Below are 18667 nucleotides of genomic sequence, written 5' to 3'. Positions count from 1 at the left end.
AGGTTCATAAATCTTAAACTATGAATAAATTGTTTACAAAAAATGTCGTTAAATATTGAATTCATCATTACAATTCAAACAGTTAATAAAATTATCAAAGAACTAAATTATAATATCAAAATACACACAATACCCAATTTCCATTTTTTCCCTTAACAATTAATAACTAAAATATCCCCTTACTACGAGTACAAGTCTTGTTTGCTAACATTTTGCAATCTTAAATAAATAAATCATAGCAAACCTCGTAACAATCTGACTTACCTATTAAGATCAATGAATTTCCTGTCAATATAAAGGTCTGAGATGCAGCCAATGAAGTCTTTGTTCTTGACCTGGAAGCTGCTCGGTATGTTGGGCAGGCCGCCTATCTGCAGTGGTCCCGTCAAATCCAAAAACCTGAGGGCAGGAAGAAAACTAAAAAATAATCATTTGCGTTTATCCAAAACTATTTATAATATCAAATTATGTTTATAGTTCATTATATTATCTCCAGAGTGTCTGGAAAAAAAAAGGTGTTAGATAACTGCTGTATGCTCTATATCAAAGATAGAGACGCATTCTGTGCAAATACACTTCAATATAGGGAGAGAACTTAACTGCTTAGTTGACATACATTTTAATTCAGGGTGGGTGGATAGGAATAATTTACACAGTTCAAATTCAAATTCAAGTTTATTGCACTCCACAATCATTTTATACAGTTTTGGCCTGGGATTCGACACTCACAATTTGCAGCTTTATTACGAGCCAATAAAGTTTATTATCAGCATTTTTAAATAGAAGTCATTTCTATGGGTACAAGATATAGTTTAAAAATAATCTGTAATATAAAATAAGTCGGGTTTTCCTTCCTGACGCTATAACTCCAGAACGCACGAACCGATTTCCACGGTTTTGCATTCCTTGGAAAGGTCTCGGGCTCCATGAGGTTTATAGTAAAGAAAATTCAGGAAATATTTCAAGGGAAAAGCAGGTAAACAGGGAAAATCATTTTTCACATACAGCGCCATCTCTGATACATAGCATGTACTACAACGGCGCCAGTACGTGGTGTGTGAGTATCCCTCACGAAAATAAGTACGTTTCATTTAAGTAGATGGCGCCGGTGCGTGATACATTGTTTGACAACTACTCATTGTACTCTGCTGTTAATTTTTGTGTCGGATAGCCCTTTGTTCGTGGAGTGCTATAGGCTATATATCATCATGCTATGACCAATAGGAGCAGAGCAGTAATGAAACATGTTGCAAAAACGGGGAAAATTTATTAGTTTTGAGAGCTTCCGTACTGTGCGCTGCGTAAACGGTTTAAGTTATGCAACAATGATGTATGACGGGATTGTTCCTCTTAAAAAGTTCTACAAAAATATATTATAAAACAAAGTCCCCTGCTGCATCTGTCTGCCTGAACGTGTTTAACTCAAAAACTACTCAACATATTAAGATGAAATTTGGTATGGAGACAGTTTGAGACCCTGGGAAGGACATAGGGAAAATATATAGCGTGACTTTTATAATGGAAAACTTTAGCCCGAAAAACTTTATAACGCGGGTGGAGCTGCGGGCAAAAGCTAGTTATATAATATTTATAATTACCTGTGACAAGTTTCTGTAGGGCTGTCGCAGCGTGGAGGGAGAACCTTTTTAGTGAAGTTGGCGCATGCGTACTTGAGTCCAAATTCAGCGGCGCCTGCTAGTGACAGCGCCTTATCGCAGTCGTCTAGCACCATTGTCACAGTCTGAGAAAATAAATATTATTCAATTTCTGCCCAAGTATAATTTGCTTCGTTTAGAAAAAATATTTTTTGACAGTAAGTGTTTTGAAGAAATATTTTACTCTGGTACTCAAGTATTTGACGTATTTCACCATAGTATGCTTGTGTTTATACGTTTAACACATGGACGCTATCTTATACGACATTATATGCATTTCTTATTTCCTTCTTGTATAGTAACATTATTTAATCAGAAAATATCCAGACATTACTGATGCATTAATCTTTAATCATTAATCATCTAAAAATGATTTTGTAAGCCTTGATTATAAGTTGTTATAGAATATAATAACTTAAAATATAATTACGAAAATACAGTACTGACCCGATTAAAATACTGCACTTCGATGGTGTGCCACATGCCGTCCCCCACGTCCCCCTCCACCGTGAGCTCCGTCCGCGCGGCGCCGAGAGAGAAGCTGAACTTGAGTCCGGCGCCGCCCTTCCCCGCGCCCGCGCTCACTAACTCAAGTGCGAGGAAGTCGTGCCGCTCGTTGTACCGACCGTTGTACAGTAGCAGCCCTGATGTTGTTTGCGTTGCGAATCTATAGAAAGGTGTTTTTATATTTTTTTTTTATTTTTGTCGGTTTTTTTTTTACTTTTTATTAATTTTTTTTGTTATAGCCGTATTTGAGCAGCAAAGGTTGTAATTCAATCAAAATATTTTTTTCTAATTTTAAAATAATAAAAAATAGCAGTAGTGCCAACCCTATCGGCTATCACACGCTAATACTAACTTGAGCTTCAAGTGCAGTCGATGGCGCCGCTTCAGCCCCGGGAAGGTGAGGAAGGAGGCGGCGGGGAAGCTGCGGGCGCGCAGCTCGCAGAGGTCGGTGGTGTGCGCGGCGTCGATGGCGCAGCCCTGGCACAGGATGCCGCCCTCGCGCCGCGCCACGCACTGCGAGCCGCTGCGGCACACCGACCCGTCGCCGCTCATGTCGCACGTCGCTTTCGTTAGGACCGTCTCGCAGTTCTCGCCTGGGAGGCATTAATATCATCAATCTTGAATCCAATATCCGACAAAAGACGACATAAATAACTTGAAGAAGTCCTGACTAACATTATTGGTACGTAAAGTTTGCGGTGCAATTTAAACTAGCCGAGGTATATCAAATCTCGATGGATTAATGTAGTTGGCTTAAATTCCAAATTACCTATTCCCATCAATAAGCTATAAGTCTTCACCTACTAATAGGACAAAGCTGACTACATAATGTTGTATAAAATAAAGATTTAACTAGATAAAATTGAAAGTAAGATTACCAGTGAACCCGGGTGCGCAGACGCATGTGTAGCCGCCCTCGCGCCGCACGCACGTGCCATTGTTAAGGCACGGCGACGAGTAACACAGGTCCACCTCCGTGTCGCACATGTAATGCTCTCGGGACCCTGGGAAAAAAATACTCGTATATTATATAACTAGCGACCCGCCCCGGCTTCGCACGGGTGCAATATTTCTCCACTATTTAATGGATGTTATTATACATATAAACCTTCCTCTTGAATCACTCCATCTATTAAAAAAACCGCATCAAAATCCGTTGCTTAGTTTTAAAGATTTCAGCATACAAAGGTAGGGACAGAGAAAGCTACTTTGTTTTATACTATGTAGTGATTAAGGGTCTATCACAGTCATTATTGAGGTAGGAAAAAAATATAGTTGAGCCAAAATTATAAAAAAAAAACTTTATTGACGCATACTAACCAGTAAACCCCTGCGGACATTGACAAGTGAACGTAGTGACAGGGTAGATGGGCCTGAACAGCACCGAGTCGCTGTTGATGAACCCGGACGCGTTGCCAAACTTCAACACAGTGAGGCACTCTTCGTAATTAAGGCACGGCTCGTGCACGCACACGTTGTCGTCGAATGGCAGCACCTAGGAGGAGTTGGGGAAGTATATTAATCGTATTGGGTGAAGTAAAACCTCTATGATATAATATTGAACGATAGGACCCTGGTGTGCAGAAATGATCCAACTGTAGAGTGGTCTAAAATTGAAGTGATAACTCGAAACTGTCGAAAATGTGTAACAAAAATGATGAGTAACATATTTTTAGTTTAAGAAATGCGACAGAGTAAAATATTTTTTTGTTGTCCAAACATATACATTGACTATACTTCAATTTTGACCAGTTCGATTATTTCTGCATAACACGGTACAATTTTAATACAGTTTTTAATTAAGTTACTGTACATAAAATCAACTGATTAAATTTGTAAGTTTTTGTTATAGACTTTTCCGATAATACCAAATAAGAGTTTATACAAATATATATTACTATAATAGCTTTCAACGTCTAGAAGTTTCACTTCAAACTCGAGCTATTTTAAATCAAGCACTAACTAACTTAGCTTCGACAAAGCGTGGGTTATATATGACAGCAAGCAAGCTGTCAAGCTGTCACATTTAAAGCTATTAGGATATTTACTTGAATTAGGGTTAAGAAGTTAAATACTAAAGTGCATATTCGAGCACAATATACACACTCATATACATTACTCACGCTTCGCATCGACAACTAGAACAGGCAAATTTGAAATTATTTATTTAGCCTATTTATTTTTATTTAATGTTCCATTGCTGGGAACAGCCTCTATTTTCTTTATCTATATAATAGAGTCGGATGATTTACAATAACATCCTTTTTGTAGTTTATTACGGAGTATTATTAGCAAACTTTATGAAAAATTTGGGTGTATCTCGTTGCTTTGTCAGCGTGAAAAGCCCTTCTCGCTGCAGTGCCTAAAAGTCTATAGCAACTTATAACGCAACTTTTGTATTGTTTCTCTGAATTATATAGCAAATTTCATAAAATTGGTCCAACAGTTTAGCTGTAAATTCGTAAAAAATTTTAAATTTGAATCCAGTAAATCTGTTTGAATAGTTTTGAATACCCTACTCCCATTACAGAGTGGTGACATTACCTGTACAGTGGCGAGGCGCGCGAGGGTGGCGCGGTGCAGGTACACGCGCTCGCGCAGGTGCGTCGGCGAGTAGAACGGCGACGGATCGCCCGCCACGCCCACTTCCGCTTCCGGACGCTTCGCTGAGAACGACACGTTCAGGATGTTGCCGGTCACGTCCGTGTCGCCCTGGGAATAAATTATTATGTTTTTAAAACAATTCCTTGACTAAAAACAAAGCAAATTCGACTTAATATTTAAATTTTTTTTTCTTGCAGTAATTAAAAAATAAACCTAATTGAGCAAAAAAATTTACAATTTTTATGGCTGATGCGAAATACGACACAACTGAGTCACAGTCATTTTTTTCAGAAACAAAGCATTTAACACCAAACATTATAAATCTCGAACATAAATTTACATAAAAAGCTTATATCCCACCTGCACACTAAACACATAGATATTCTCCTTAGGGCAGGGTATGATTGCCGCCAGTCCGTCGATAAAGAATCCCAGTAGCGGCGACAGGAACTGCTCCGCCGTCATATCGTTCAAGCGCACAGTAATCGAGTTGAACAGCATCTCTTCGGTGATCAAGCGGACGGACAACTGCATCATCGCCTTCACTTCGTTAACGCCATCTGTTGGTGGAAAATGGTATTACAGATTTGAATTTAGAGGTTTTTGGAAGTCTAATTTGGGCCTATCTTCTTTGCACTGGTGTAAAATTAAACTAAAGTTCCTTTATTCATAAGGCTGATCGCCAATATTTTGGAAAATACTCGTTTTATCTCTACCATTCGTATTCATTCCATTCATTCCAGTACTTACCGGTGACGGATATTTCCATAGTGGCCAGTTTGGGCACGTTTGTGTTGAGCTGTGGCGATAATGTCATGGATCCTGTGGTTTCGTTCAGTAACACGAGGTTTGCGTTGTTTCCAGATAATATCCGATATTGTAACTGCGAAAGGACATTACATTTTGCATAAAAAGTACAGTCGAAGTTAAATGTAGTTCTTTCGTGACGAATGTGGCGACTCGATTTTAGGCAAAGTGGTTGGTTAATTAGGTTTTATGCGGTCAATGAGCTTAGCGAAGGCTCAAACAACTTTCCCCCCTTTTTATGGCCCCATCCTCCAAACTCATGCTTTATCAGACTTGTACCCATGATTTCTTTGTGGATGGTCGTGTAGCTACCATTTCTAATCATATCTTCTTTTTAACTTGATCTCACACTGACTTATGCTACAAACACCCAAAATGCATTAACCAACCTTATCAGTAACATCAGCATCATACGCCGGGACGCGACCAAACGGTCCAACCGGGAAGCAGTCCTTGTAATTATTGAAGATGATCTGGAAGTCCTTCATGACCGGCGCATTGTCGTTCACGTCGGTGACGAGTATCTCGACCCTCACGTCGTTCCAGAGCGGCGGGCTGGCGGCGCGGATGATCAGCTCGTACTTCTTGCGAGGGCTCTCGTAGTCCAAATCAACCATTGTGACTAGTTCCGCCTTGTCGGACCCTTGACGAGTCTCTAGTGAGAAGCTGTTGGAGTCGTCGCCACCTAGATAGGAAGTTATGGTAAGTGAAGGAGGAATACTTAAATACTGATTCGCATTCTCTAAGAGAAATCTTTCGAGTAAGAAATTGATAAATATTTTGATTTTACATATTTCCCAATTCACAGTGAAATACTGTGAATTGTGAAGCTCGTTTTATGGCCTGAAATTAGTTACGGAAGTATTTTTGAAATTCGAACCTTAATAAACGGTGTAGAGAATTGAGATTACTGGCCAGGCCATGAAGTTTTTCATCAAGTTGACTGTTACATGATTAAGATTGAGGGTAGGTAGGTACTTAGTTGTTATTTAGGTATATTTTTTTGTCGACGGCTCGGTAAAGTGAGTTTACTGCCCCTCATAGTAAGTGAAGTGAGGTCCAAAAAAAATGATCGGCAAAATAAATATTCCAAACGCTCAGCACAGTTATACACGCCTGCTTAATACCTTTTTCATGATACGCTTGGAAGATCCCAAGTTGTAGGAAGGGGGAAGATTAGTTATTCCGTGGTTCATTGGTCTAATCTTTGTATCAGGAATCGTCTTAATTTTCTGGTCGAGACCCCTTAAATTTATTAATGTTACCTTTGATGGAGTAGTGTACGAGCGCGTTGGGTCCCTCGTCGGGGTCGAGGGCCCTGACGGCGCCCAGCGTGGTGCCGACGGGACTGTTCTCTGCGACGTAGAACGTGAGGCAGTCGCTCGCGAACACCGGCGGTGAGTCGTTGATGTCCTCCACTTTTATGTGCACTATCACCTGGCATTTGATAAACAATTTTGGAAAAGATTAAAGAAATTCAGGATGTTCAGACATTTTTTTAACCAAGAACCTCTAGTTTCGTAGCACACTAGACATATGACTAATAAAGGAGCCTCGTCTTAACGCATTTTAATTCAAGAACACTGTCATTATTTTTGATATCTCATTTCTAGGAGAACTATTTCCACAACTCTATATGATATATAAAAACACCTGTCCTATTCTTCTTTATAAGTTCTTATTTAACAACTAAATTGATATTAATACACCCTTTAGATAATTCTACAACTTTAGTCTTCGAGAAAATTCCAAAATTCTCTAGTACTATAATTCCTTGATCAACTTACAGTAGAACTCTGCGGCGGCGTCCCTCCATCGATTGCGACAGCCTTTAGATCGTACGTAGCTACAGACTCCCGATCCAAAGCCTTGTTGGTCCTGATGACTCCAGACGCAGGGTCCACCACGAACGAGCCCTCCTCCCTATCCTTAGGGTCCAGCTCGTAGTGGACTCGCCCGTTGAGGCCCACGTCAGCGTCCGTCGCGCTCACTTGTGTCACCGATGTTCCTGTGGGAGGAAATAAAAGTGTTTGTAGGTTTGTAATTGTCTGTTTAATTAAGTTTTAAATACCAATATTTACGTGGGTCTGATTAGCTGAATATGAAATATGAACTTTGATATTAATTACAAACGCCCTATCTGTCCATTTTTAGAATCGAATCATAAAGCAAGTTTTTTATCAAAAGAAAATTTAGAGAAATTATTGTTTTCAATTTTGTCACAGATAGCTTTGATTTACATCGGTAGAATCTTCAACTTGCTGTATTTCTATTCATTCCGTCAGAGATAGGTACCTACGTATCGATATGGTTTAATCACACATAAATATAATACTAACGCGACAAAGTGACTTCACTATACCTGATGATAAATAAATTAGGGGTCTAATTAGAGTTCCGATTGACGAGGTAAAGGTTTCTTCAGGAAGCCATTATAGCCAAACTCACCGACTAAGGCATCCTCCATGATAGTGGCGGTGTAGAGCTGCTGTTTGAAGACCGGCTGGTTGTCGTTGACGTCCACGACGGAGATCTCCACGTCGGTGGTGTCGGACAGCGAGGGCACGCCGCCGTCACGCGCCGTCACCGTCAGCAGGTATCCTGGGGAATACACATACATGATGCTTGTATGGTGGCATAAATATGTAGGTGCAAACCGCCTTATCGATTAGTTAATTAATAAATGTGTTTGTACGTGTTTTTTATCGATTACCGAACAGTTTATAGTCTGGTAAATAAAATGATTGAAATTGAAAAACTATTTGAAAATTATTCCAAACCCTACATAGTTTTCCTGTGCGTGATTAAAGAATAATATACGTTAACATTTGTAGAAAGTGTCTGGGCTACAAAAATCAAATATAAATTTATTTCTATACTACATCCCCTATACTTATTATACTAGATATTGGATAGTTTATTTTCTGGATCGATCTGTGGATAGGAATCTACGTACCGCTCATGGTCTCCCTGTCGAGCAGCTTGTTGGTGGTAATGGCGCCGGTGTGGGGGTTGATGAGGAACTGCTGGTCGTGGTGGGCGACGGCCTCGGAGGAGATCTCCGAGCTGAGGCTGTATGTGATCTGCGCGTTGACGCCCACGTCGCTGTCGGTGGCCGACACCACCAGCACCGTCGTGCCGATGGGCGCGTCTTCGAAAACCTAACACAATGGTATTAATATGTTAAATAATGTTTATGATTACGAAAATTCTGGAAAGAGAAGCGCTAAATGTATACAATTAGGTACCTGTCCATTTTAAATAAAAATAATAATATTCTGGAAAAAAATCTACAATTGACAATTATTTTTTGCCATGAATTCACGTGGGATTGTGGAGGTTGGCAGAAAATTTAGATAGATAGGTAAAAAGCTCTACTAAATATAGAGGTCAAACATGGTCAAAAACTTACCGAGGCAGTATACGGCGCATTTTCAAACACAGGCGCGTAGTTATTAGCATCAGTGATATTAATATGGACCATGGCGGTATCCGATCTCCCTCCAGAATCAGTGGCGGTCACGGTGAGGACGTATCGCCTCTCCTGCTTGAAGTCGAGCGGCTGAGCGACGGTGATGAGGCCGCGACCGTTCTGAGATGTGATGGAGAATCGACCGCGCGTGTTGCCGCCCGTTATCTCGTAATGTAATCTATGGATATTGGGGTATGAATATACGGGGTCATTTTGACATTCCATTACTAAATGGAACCACATACTTGAAAATAGCATTTTACAATAAGTTACTTGAGCCGTAGATGTAAAATAAAAAACGTGTAAGTTTCGAACAAAATAAATAGTAATAAAAAGTAATTTTAATTTTACGCACCTTAATGCCACTACTACTTGTCTAAGGGAATTTGTCGCCGCGGCAACATCATACTTTCAGTCAGAAATATACTCAAGCACACGCCATAATCGCATTAAACTACAAAATTATCAAATTGATCAGAAAACTAAAACCAGGAATTTTGGTGAAAATATTCGTTATTAATGGATGATTTTGGATACAATGACGGCAATGGTGAAGAAGAGTATGTGGTTTCATTTAGTAACGCAATGTCAAAATGACCCTGTATATAATGTCTATATGAATGCTTTAAAATTAATGTTCAACGTGAAATTTGTAACGGTTTTAAGGTTAAATGGCTTCATCGATTTTGATCTTTAGGTAGAAAGTATATGAAATTAGCGCATAGACGTAATTCTTACATACATAACATCACGCATTTATCCCCGAAGGGGTATGCAGAGGCGCAACTAGGGCACCTACTTTTCGCCAAGTATGTTCCGTCCCATGATATGATAGGGGGCGAGCCTATTGTAATTCTTTACACACAAAAATAAAATAATAATAACAAAGACATCATTGTTGTCACAATTCAATACCATTTGTGTCATGGTTTAATCACTTCCCCTTTAATCAGAGCCTATCATTTAAGTTTTATGCACAAAAAATTTTATGAACGAAATATGAAATGCGTTTCGATGAAATTCTTTATGAACTTTACAGTTAATTCAAACAAACTCACGTAAGCCATTACCTGCACCGGCCATGATATCCAACCATTTAATTCCCCACAATTCCAGTTAATCAATGTTCTTTTGTTAGGGTTTTGTACCGAGTAATATTAATGTAGACCTTAACAGCAGGGTTATGGCTCGTTAAATTATTTATTACCGTTCACATAAAACTGAATATTTGTATGAATGAATTTGAATGTATGAAACGCTAACTTCATTAAGCACTCAAGATATGTTTGAGTTGTGAATAGATCGTAAATTGTTTTTTATTTGTTCGATACTTAATTATGAGATTTTAAAAACGGAATGTGGTTTTTTAAATTTTAATACTAATTTAATTTATGTTTTATAGTTATCTATTGTTGCTATCAAAGGAATAATAATTACAGGAAACATAAGTACTTCTGGTAAATCGACGGCTGAAGGTAGCATATTGAATAATCGATTCATATAACATCAAACAAGAATAAAAGAAGAAAAAAAATCATATGGATATAAATTATACCTTCTTTGTATATTTTACCAATAATACAGACAAGATAGAAATAACACTGCAACCCGGAAAGGATATAAGATTGTAAGAACTAAGGATAGTTATCATTTACTAAAATTTATTGTAGTCTTTAATTTTTGTTGTTATTAATAGAATCACTTCTAAGCAATTTTGTTTTATAAGTCGCCGATCAATCTACGGATATATTCGCGGCACACCACATAAAAATTTCAAAAGAGACTAGCCTTAAAAGAAAACTCACCTATTATCCTCATCAGCGTCAGTAGCGGTAAGAGTGACCACAGGAGTACCAGGAGGTTCGTCTTCAGCCAGTTCCACTTCATACTGCGCAGGAGAGAACACTGGGTCGTTGTCATTAACATCCTGAACGACTACTACCACAGACGCTGTCGCAGATTTAGGAGGTGTGCCCGCGTCGGTTGCTGTTACCTGGAGGACGAAAAATTATTCATTTATTAACTGAATTAATAATAAGTTACTAGTAATGCCTACAAGCTAAGTAACGACCTGGGACGGTAGCCAAGATGCATTTTTACAATCGTTAACGCTAATAAAAACAGATAAAGGTATGAAAATAATATATCCTATCGATAAGTATATCGCTAGGATATGTCAATCTTATCCCAATCTGTATATATAAAAATGAATCCCTATTTCTCTCGGTCACGCCATCACGCGTGAACGGCTGGACCGATTTCACAATTTTTTTTTGTTGTGTTTGTAATTGTCAGAAGAAGGATCCTACGAAAGAAAAAATTAAAGAAGTTGAGCGGAACGTTAGAAAATTTAAGAAAACTTAATTTCAGCGCTTGACAATGCGCGCTGCAAATCAACTAGTTTTTTAATATTATTAAACTCTTTTTTTGCAACATAAATAATAATTACATAAAACCTTATAACACTGAGGTAGCGATAAAGTAGGTACGTATATTGCTTATATACAACTTCCTTTATACACAGTAGTCAAGATAGTCTAACAATACCTCGGCTGGCTCTTACATGTCCCTTGAGATTCCATCGCTCACCATATACGGAACACAACTCCCACCAAGACAAATAAGACGAATTCCCAATACTACCACTAAACATGTTGCAATGACTAGATTACTAGCTGATATTAAATGATTACTGATTACCATTTTGAACTATCTATGTTTAACGGAATTATTGGTGTATGTCGACTTGAGTACATAAATTATTAAATGCAGTTGGGATATAGAGATGGTAATAAGGAAGGATTTTTTGGGCTTTTGGTAATTTCACTGACTGCAAGAAATTCACCAAGAATAGAGCCCACACGTCTAGTTCAGTGTAAAAAATTCCGACAATACTATTTCTTCATGGCTATTTCAGTGACTATTTCAAAGCAAACCTGGGGTCTTAGACAAGATGTGTTTTACAATCATATTATCCTTGCAATAAGTCTATCGTAATGATATATCATTTCCACACTTTTTTTCTTTTCTATTCGCGTTAAAGATTGTAAGGCATCTCTGGTCTCGTCTACTGAGACGGAATCAGGGAGTTCCCCATACAATGCGGTATAAAACAACTCACCAAAAGCTGATATTTTGCTTGAGACTCTCTGTCCAGCTGTCCTGAAGTATAAACCCAGCCCGAGCGAGGGTCTATTGAAATTGGTAATTCGCTGATTCCAGAATATTCTTTGTCCGATAGAGTGTAGGTTAGTTCTGCGTTTACGCCCTCGTCAGCGTCGTAGGCTTGCACCTGGGAGGGAAGTAAAATTAAGTTTACTAATTAGATATTAAGATCTATTTTTTGTTTTTTCTTGCCAGAGATAAATACCGAATATTGATCACGTAAAATCTTATTGATTATACTTAAGTACATAGTTCCGTAAGAATGTAGAAATACAATCTATTTTCTACGAATAAAGGATTATTTAATTTGCTCATAATTTTAATCCCAAGATTACCGCATTAATCCCGCCAACTGATCAAATAGGGCTTCCATTAATATGCACCGCTTTAAAAGAAATATCAACTGCCTACCTAGTTACCAAAAAGTCTCATACATTTAAAGCGTCAGTAAGGCAATTTAACTCTCCGTTCTAAGAAGGTTATTAACACGTGGTGCAGTAGTTGGAGTATAGTATTCGAGGCACGGCTCGCGGCCGCCACGCGCCGCCCCGACTATTTAATGTGTGACGTCACTGTGCATGACTCACTCGCGTAGGGATGAGGTTGTGATTCTTAATTGGTTATGATTCTGATTCAGAACGCCGATTTCTGTTTTAGCGTAGTATTTATGAACGTCTACGTTACATAGTTGAAGAGTCAGAGACAAATATTGATTGCGTAAATGATTTTCACCAATGAATATCACATCTTATGCAATTTGGACATAACATTATTTTCTATACTTAGATATAATATTCTGATAGAGTTTATCGAACATCAAAATATATCCTCTAATAAAAACTATTTGCTAAAAAAACTTATTATTCCGATTCCATTTTCAAATTTAAATTGCAGACATCTCTAGCTGCGAGCACTTACCCTAACAATACTATAGCCGACGGGTACATTCTCGCTGACTGACTCTTGGAACAGTGAAGTGTAGAAGCGTGGCGCGTTGTCGTTTATGTCTTTCACGTTAACCAGGAGCTGTGTGGTGTTCGACCGGGATGGACTGCCGCCGTCTGAGAAAAAAAAACATTAGACTCACTTTATCCCCGAAGAGTAGGCAGTTACCCAGTTTTCGCCATATGTATTGCGTCCATGAGGCGTTAGTGATGGCTAATATAGAGCAAAAAACAATCACTGTTCAAGAAGGAAATGAAACCGAAACCTTAGCAAATCACTTGTACCGCAATACAACTACGCCACCAAAACTGTATTTTGAATATTCGAGAATATGCTTGCTTATATTGGGCTATAAGGCTGGGCAAAAATATATTCTATATGTTTGGGTAGTATCATAGGCAAGGTAGAAGTTTGCAGCGGGATAGTAAATTTTCGTGCCAGAAAAACTTTACGTATGTTATGAATAAGAAAGTTTGAATGTCGTTGTGAAAGTTGGATATTTTTTTTGTTTAAGATTATTTTAAAGCACAAGCCATCCGGTTGGACTCCGGTAGGCTTAAGTTGAGCATCTTTTCTTTTTCTTACCTCGGCTTGCAGTTTGCAATTAATTTATGTCTAATATAAAATGTCAGTAGTTGTATAAGCGACTTAATTTCAGTAATAATTAAATATTCTCTTGTACCTTGACTTACATGCAACTATGTTCGCCTACGTGATGAGGAAGACATTTTAAATTTTCGAATAAATTTTTTTAGTTCACAAGGATAATTGATCGTTAAAGTTTATTTCAATTAGGTAAATTATTCTTTAGATACGTTAAAATATGAACCGTTCTCGCGCAATAACTCTAGTAATACAATAAATTATTCCGCCATTAGGAAACCAGATTGTATTTTATTTATAGTATTTGCTATTTATTGCAGCAGGGAGAGGTTTAAATAATATATCAGGAAAGTAGGAATACTTTACGATGCATTAAATTAGTATGAGGGGGACTACTACTGATTTATTTACGCACATTTGAACTGCACTTACGATACAAAGGAATTAATCGAACTATGCATTCTATTGTTGATTCGCTCAACTGCAAGACAAGTATATCTCTATAGTAGGCAAAGATTTAGGACAGTACATTCTAGTAGCTTAATTGAGGTGAATGGACCGATGGATTTTGACCTAGTGTCCCAGTGAATCCAATTTGAATGAGCGACTTAAAATTAATGCTTTTGACATAAACTGACGTAATCTGCTTACACATGTCAATGTAAAGAGCTTCTTACGCATGTATGATTTCTAGCTTTTGTTACCTACAATTTATCTATGAAAAACGCTCTTAGTGGGTCGCGAAGTCTTCTAACTGATGTAATCAGGTAATTCTTTAACTAAATATTTATGTCATATTGATCCTTTGAGCGCCCTGTGCAGTAATAGACATTGCTTTATCTATCAACAAAGTTTAAATCTAGTAGTAACATCTCTATTAAAAAGAAAACATTGTTTAGTTTTAGGCGAAAATTACGAAAAACCCGAATATTATATATTTAAGCATAATAAATGAAAATTAAATTATCAGAAAAACTACCTTGTTCGAAGTCGTAGTCGATAGTGAGGTACATTTTGCTGATCCAAATATACGATTTGTAGTTACAATATTATAAAATGATCATCAAAAACCTTGAGCTCTAATGACAAACTCCTGCCCTGGTACTTATCGGCCAGTCAATAATGACGCACATTTTGTTAATGATGAAAATATGCAATTTGTTATTTCAATATTATAAAATGATCACAAACCTTGAGCTCTAATGACGAGCCTGTAGCTCCTCACTTGTTCGTAGTCGAGCGGCTTGACGAGGGACACGTCGCCGCTTAGGCTGTCTATTGAGAACTGCATCTGTGTGTTGCCGCCGATGATGGCGTATCGTATCGCTGCGTTTGCACCTACATCCGCGTCTGTCGCCCTGGTAACAATTTTCGAGTCAATATAGTAAATAGGGATTATGGGGGGTATTGTGAGACAGTAAATACAGGCCTGATATTATTCTTTCTTATTATTACAGTTAGTGTTTATTAAAAAAATGTAAATGCGCTCTAGGTAGGTATAATGCATTAAAGGATAATATGTTAATAAAAAAATTAGAGAAGTACTCATTATTAAACAAGTAACTTGAGTGTAAGTTATATCGGATCGTTTTATCTCACGATTTGTTCAGTGTATTTAGGTTCTTACGTACTATAATGTTTTTAGATGGACGATATTAAATCGACACAATTTATTCATTATGCAAGTTTATGTACCGTTGATAGCCACTTTATCTTTATTTTATTCAGCAGATACTTAAGTAAGAAATTATGACGTACAAAGATTATATATTTACGCTATAAAAAGCTTGTCGCATAAATAAAAGAGCTCATTCATGATAAAACTGAGCGTTTAAAGTCACGGGGAGCGACAAGGTACGTATGCAACTCTGTTGAGAATAAAATGGATCATAACAGGTTTCACAAACGGTATCAACTTATTTATTATTTAGAACGATCGTGTTTGCGCTACGAAACAAATGGTTGAAGTAACAAAGTAACATTTTCAATACGTTCAATAACGATTTATGGACATGCAAATTTGAAATACCAGACGGTGCTGAATCCGCAATACGTTTCGCGTGCCAACTGGCCGACTTGCAGACACCTACTGTTTATTTCTTAAACAAAAGGACTGTGATTGAAAATCTATATACTGCAAACTGTATAAAATGTTTTTTATGCATTTGTTTTATTTTATGTATTTTAAATTTCGAATATGACTAGAAATATGATACAACCATAGGTAAAATGTTCGATTTTTAAACCTAAATAATTAAAATTCAAAACACAATACAGGCAATAATTTATAATTTTGATGGAGTTCATTATCATAATTCGGCATACGGTTATGCAGTAATTTTATTAAAATTGTTTGTAAGCTAACTGGAACCTTTCAATAGTTTTATAAAAACATATCAATTGCCAGTCAACCGTACGATAAAATTCCCGCTAAAACGACTTGTTTTATTATTTAGTCAGACGGCAAAGGAAAATTAGTCCATACAACCCCGTCTGCCCTTAATTAATATTTTTTCTTTGATATTAGAACGTCAAAATAAGGAGGGTGTGATTCGTTTCAATGCTCGGAGTGGTTACGCGTTAAACCCTTCCGGCGCAATTCTCTAGGGATGTTGTTTTTCAAATGAATAGAGTGACTTCTGAATATATTATAACAAGATACAAATTGCTATGCTTAATTTTTTTATTTTTGTTTTTCAGTTATTTTAACTATACTTTACATTTATATAGGTACAGTTTTTATGAAGCTTACGAAATTGATTAGAGGAAGTAAAAAATATTAATAAAACTAAACTTTTCCTGTATGTCCTATAGAAAGTAATTCTATATGGAAACATTGTTCATACAGCCGTCTGCCGTTAGTAAGTTTCCTTTTCATGTTTATTGGAAATACTTACTATATAAAGGTAATAACTGGACGAAATATTTTCTTATACAAGACAAAAAATATTTCTTATGTTTACGCGAATATTAGACATCGAAATAAAATCTGTCCTGTGACCATAAAGGTTGCAAAGTCTTCGAGACGTCGGGAGAAAATTAAATACAATAAACCGTGATAAAACCTGAAGAAAAGTTTTTTCTTGGTTCTAAGTTACACTTTGTAAATTATTATTACGCAACAATATAATTTATGGTCTATGTAACTTATACTGGAAATTTATATTTTGTACCCAATAATGTTCCTTTTTAAGGACAGAAAAAAAGAATGGAACTCTATAATCTTTACGATTCAAAATTACCTCATCAGCTTTTGTTACTAATACAGGAGATTTTGGTGTTCTGCCAATGCATTAGTTTACCGTATTACCATTTGCATAGGTTAACTATTTTTTGGTTATGGACCAATAGTATAACCAAAATCTTAGGAGCCAGTAATTACGTCACTTACTTGATTCGTGCTACGACAGGGTTGTCAGTGACGCTGATGTCTTCATCCACGGTCACTGTGTAGGTTTTCTCACTGAATTGCGGGTAGTTGTCATTGTCGTCCTGAATGTTCACGTGGACTGTAGCCCTAAAACAAAAACATATGTAAAATATTTTGTTTTCGTACTTAAATTTTTTTATACAAAAGGTTATTTTAATTAGTTATTAAAAATATATGACTCATTTTAAATTGTTACTATTGAAAACAACGAATTTGAAATAATACAAGGAAAAATTTAAAAAAGAAGTAACGAATCAAATTACAAAATCTACTTACGTGCTGGACAGCCTATCAGAGACGGGGCTGGCCTGATCAGTAGCTTTAACTATAACAGTATACCGCGACACTTTCTCCCTATCCAGCGTGGACCTGGTGAGTAGAGCGCCGCTCCTGCCGTCTATTCTGAACACGTCCTGCGTGTCTGATTGGTTGGAATCCGCGCCGTTCGATTCCTCCGGCGTTAGGCTGTCCGCAGACACCGATTCTATTGAGTATTCAACCTGGAAAGTTGTTGGTTGTTATCGCGAGGATTATTGAACGGCTGTGGAGTTTGATTGCTTATGTTTTGTTGTATATCAATTGTGTCAAGAATGTCTATGAAGAAAAGCTTATGAAGATGAAAAATACTTTAAGTATAACTCGTTTTGGAAAGTAAATAAAAAAAATAATACAGACTACAGTCGTATTAAAAGTTTAATTATATTATTTTACTTATTGGCATATTAAACATCTATCACGTAAAGTTATTAAATGAACACTTGATTTTATCATCAAGTAGTAATTTAAAACAAAGAGTTACCTCAGCATTCTTCCCTATATCTTGGTCTGTAGCTTTCAGAGTGAGTACAGTGGTGCCGGGGCTGGCGCCTTCCCTCACCGAAGCCTCGTATTGTTGCATCTCGAAGACCGGCGAGTGGTCGTTACAATCCAGTACGTTAATCTGTTCAAACGATACAGCAATTGGTAGAGTCTTTGTAGATATGTAAGTGGATTGTTTGGAGGATAAATAGGTATATGGTTTTGAATAGATAAATATAATCATTGATTATATTTACAAATGTAATAATTACAAACTGTGTGGCATTTTTTATTTTGTCCAGAAATAAAAGTAAATGTAAGCGACGTAAACATCAGAAATGTATAACACTTACATGATAAAGCGATAAAACACAATATGGAAAAAGAAAATACCATTAATGTGTATTTTATTTGTGTTTATTTCTCTAATTTTAAATGTAAGTAAAACTAAATTCATCTGATGAATTCATGATTGCAATACCAATAAAACCTTATTCCAGCTCTGCATAGTGTTTAGAAGCAATAATATGGCCAAGATGTTAAGGCGATAAAAGTGGAAAGGGTTAAATGTGTATAGAGATATAAAAGGTATAATAGTGTTATAAGAAGTTATTAGGATACGATTACAAAGAAGGGTTATCTCTATGGGAGATAATGTAATCAATAGATGAAGTGGACAAT

General features: G+C 37.0%; 1 protein-coding gene across 1 annotated transcript in view; it reads right to left on the bottom strand.

Moving 5' to 3' along the window:
- Window positions 1-18667, bottom strand: part of LOC115454134 (protocadherin-like wing polarity protein stan) — a 180594-nt gene that overhangs the window by 18101 nt on the left and 143826 nt on the right. The window contains exons 7-28 of the mRNA XM_037443532.1: window positions 17988-18128; window positions 17465-17688; window positions 17150-17275; window positions 14950-15116; window positions 13129-13271; window positions 12167-12337; window positions 10851-11038; window positions 8986-9223; window positions 8530-8734; window positions 8022-8174; window positions 7361-7581; window positions 6839-7010; window positions 5963-6258; window positions 5517-5649; window positions 5127-5326; window positions 4707-4874; window positions 3483-3657; window positions 3041-3166; window positions 2515-2755; window positions 2103-2322; window positions 1599-1741; window positions 265-399 (exon numbers count right to left, since the gene is read on the bottom strand). Of these exons, the coding sequence (XP_037299429.1) occupies window positions 265-399; window positions 1599-1741; window positions 2103-2322; window positions 2515-2755; window positions 3041-3166; window positions 3483-3657; window positions 4707-4874; window positions 5127-5326; window positions 5517-5649; window positions 5963-6258; window positions 6839-7010; window positions 7361-7581; window positions 8022-8174; window positions 8530-8734; window positions 8986-9223; window positions 10851-11038; window positions 12167-12337; window positions 13129-13271; window positions 14950-15116; window positions 17150-17275; window positions 17465-17688; window positions 17988-18128 (3986 nt within the window). The remainder of the gene's footprint in view (window positions 1-264; window positions 400-1598; window positions 1742-2102; window positions 2323-2514; window positions 2756-3040; window positions 3167-3482; window positions 3658-4706; window positions 4875-5126; window positions 5327-5516; window positions 5650-5962; window positions 6259-6838; window positions 7011-7360; window positions 7582-8021; window positions 8175-8529; window positions 8735-8985; window positions 9224-10850; window positions 11039-12166; window positions 12338-13128; window positions 13272-14949; window positions 15117-17149; window positions 17276-17464; window positions 17689-17987; window positions 18129-18667) is intronic.

The sequence above is a fragment of the Manduca sexta genome, chromosome 26, assembly GCF_014839805.1.
Source record: "Manduca sexta isolate Smith_Timp_Sample1 chromosome 26, JHU_Msex_v1.0, whole genome shotgun sequence".
Classification (NCBI taxonomy): Eukaryota; Metazoa; Arthropoda; class Insecta; order Lepidoptera; family Sphingidae; genus Manduca; species Manduca sexta.
This window is presented reverse-complemented; position numbering and strand designations above follow the sequence as displayed.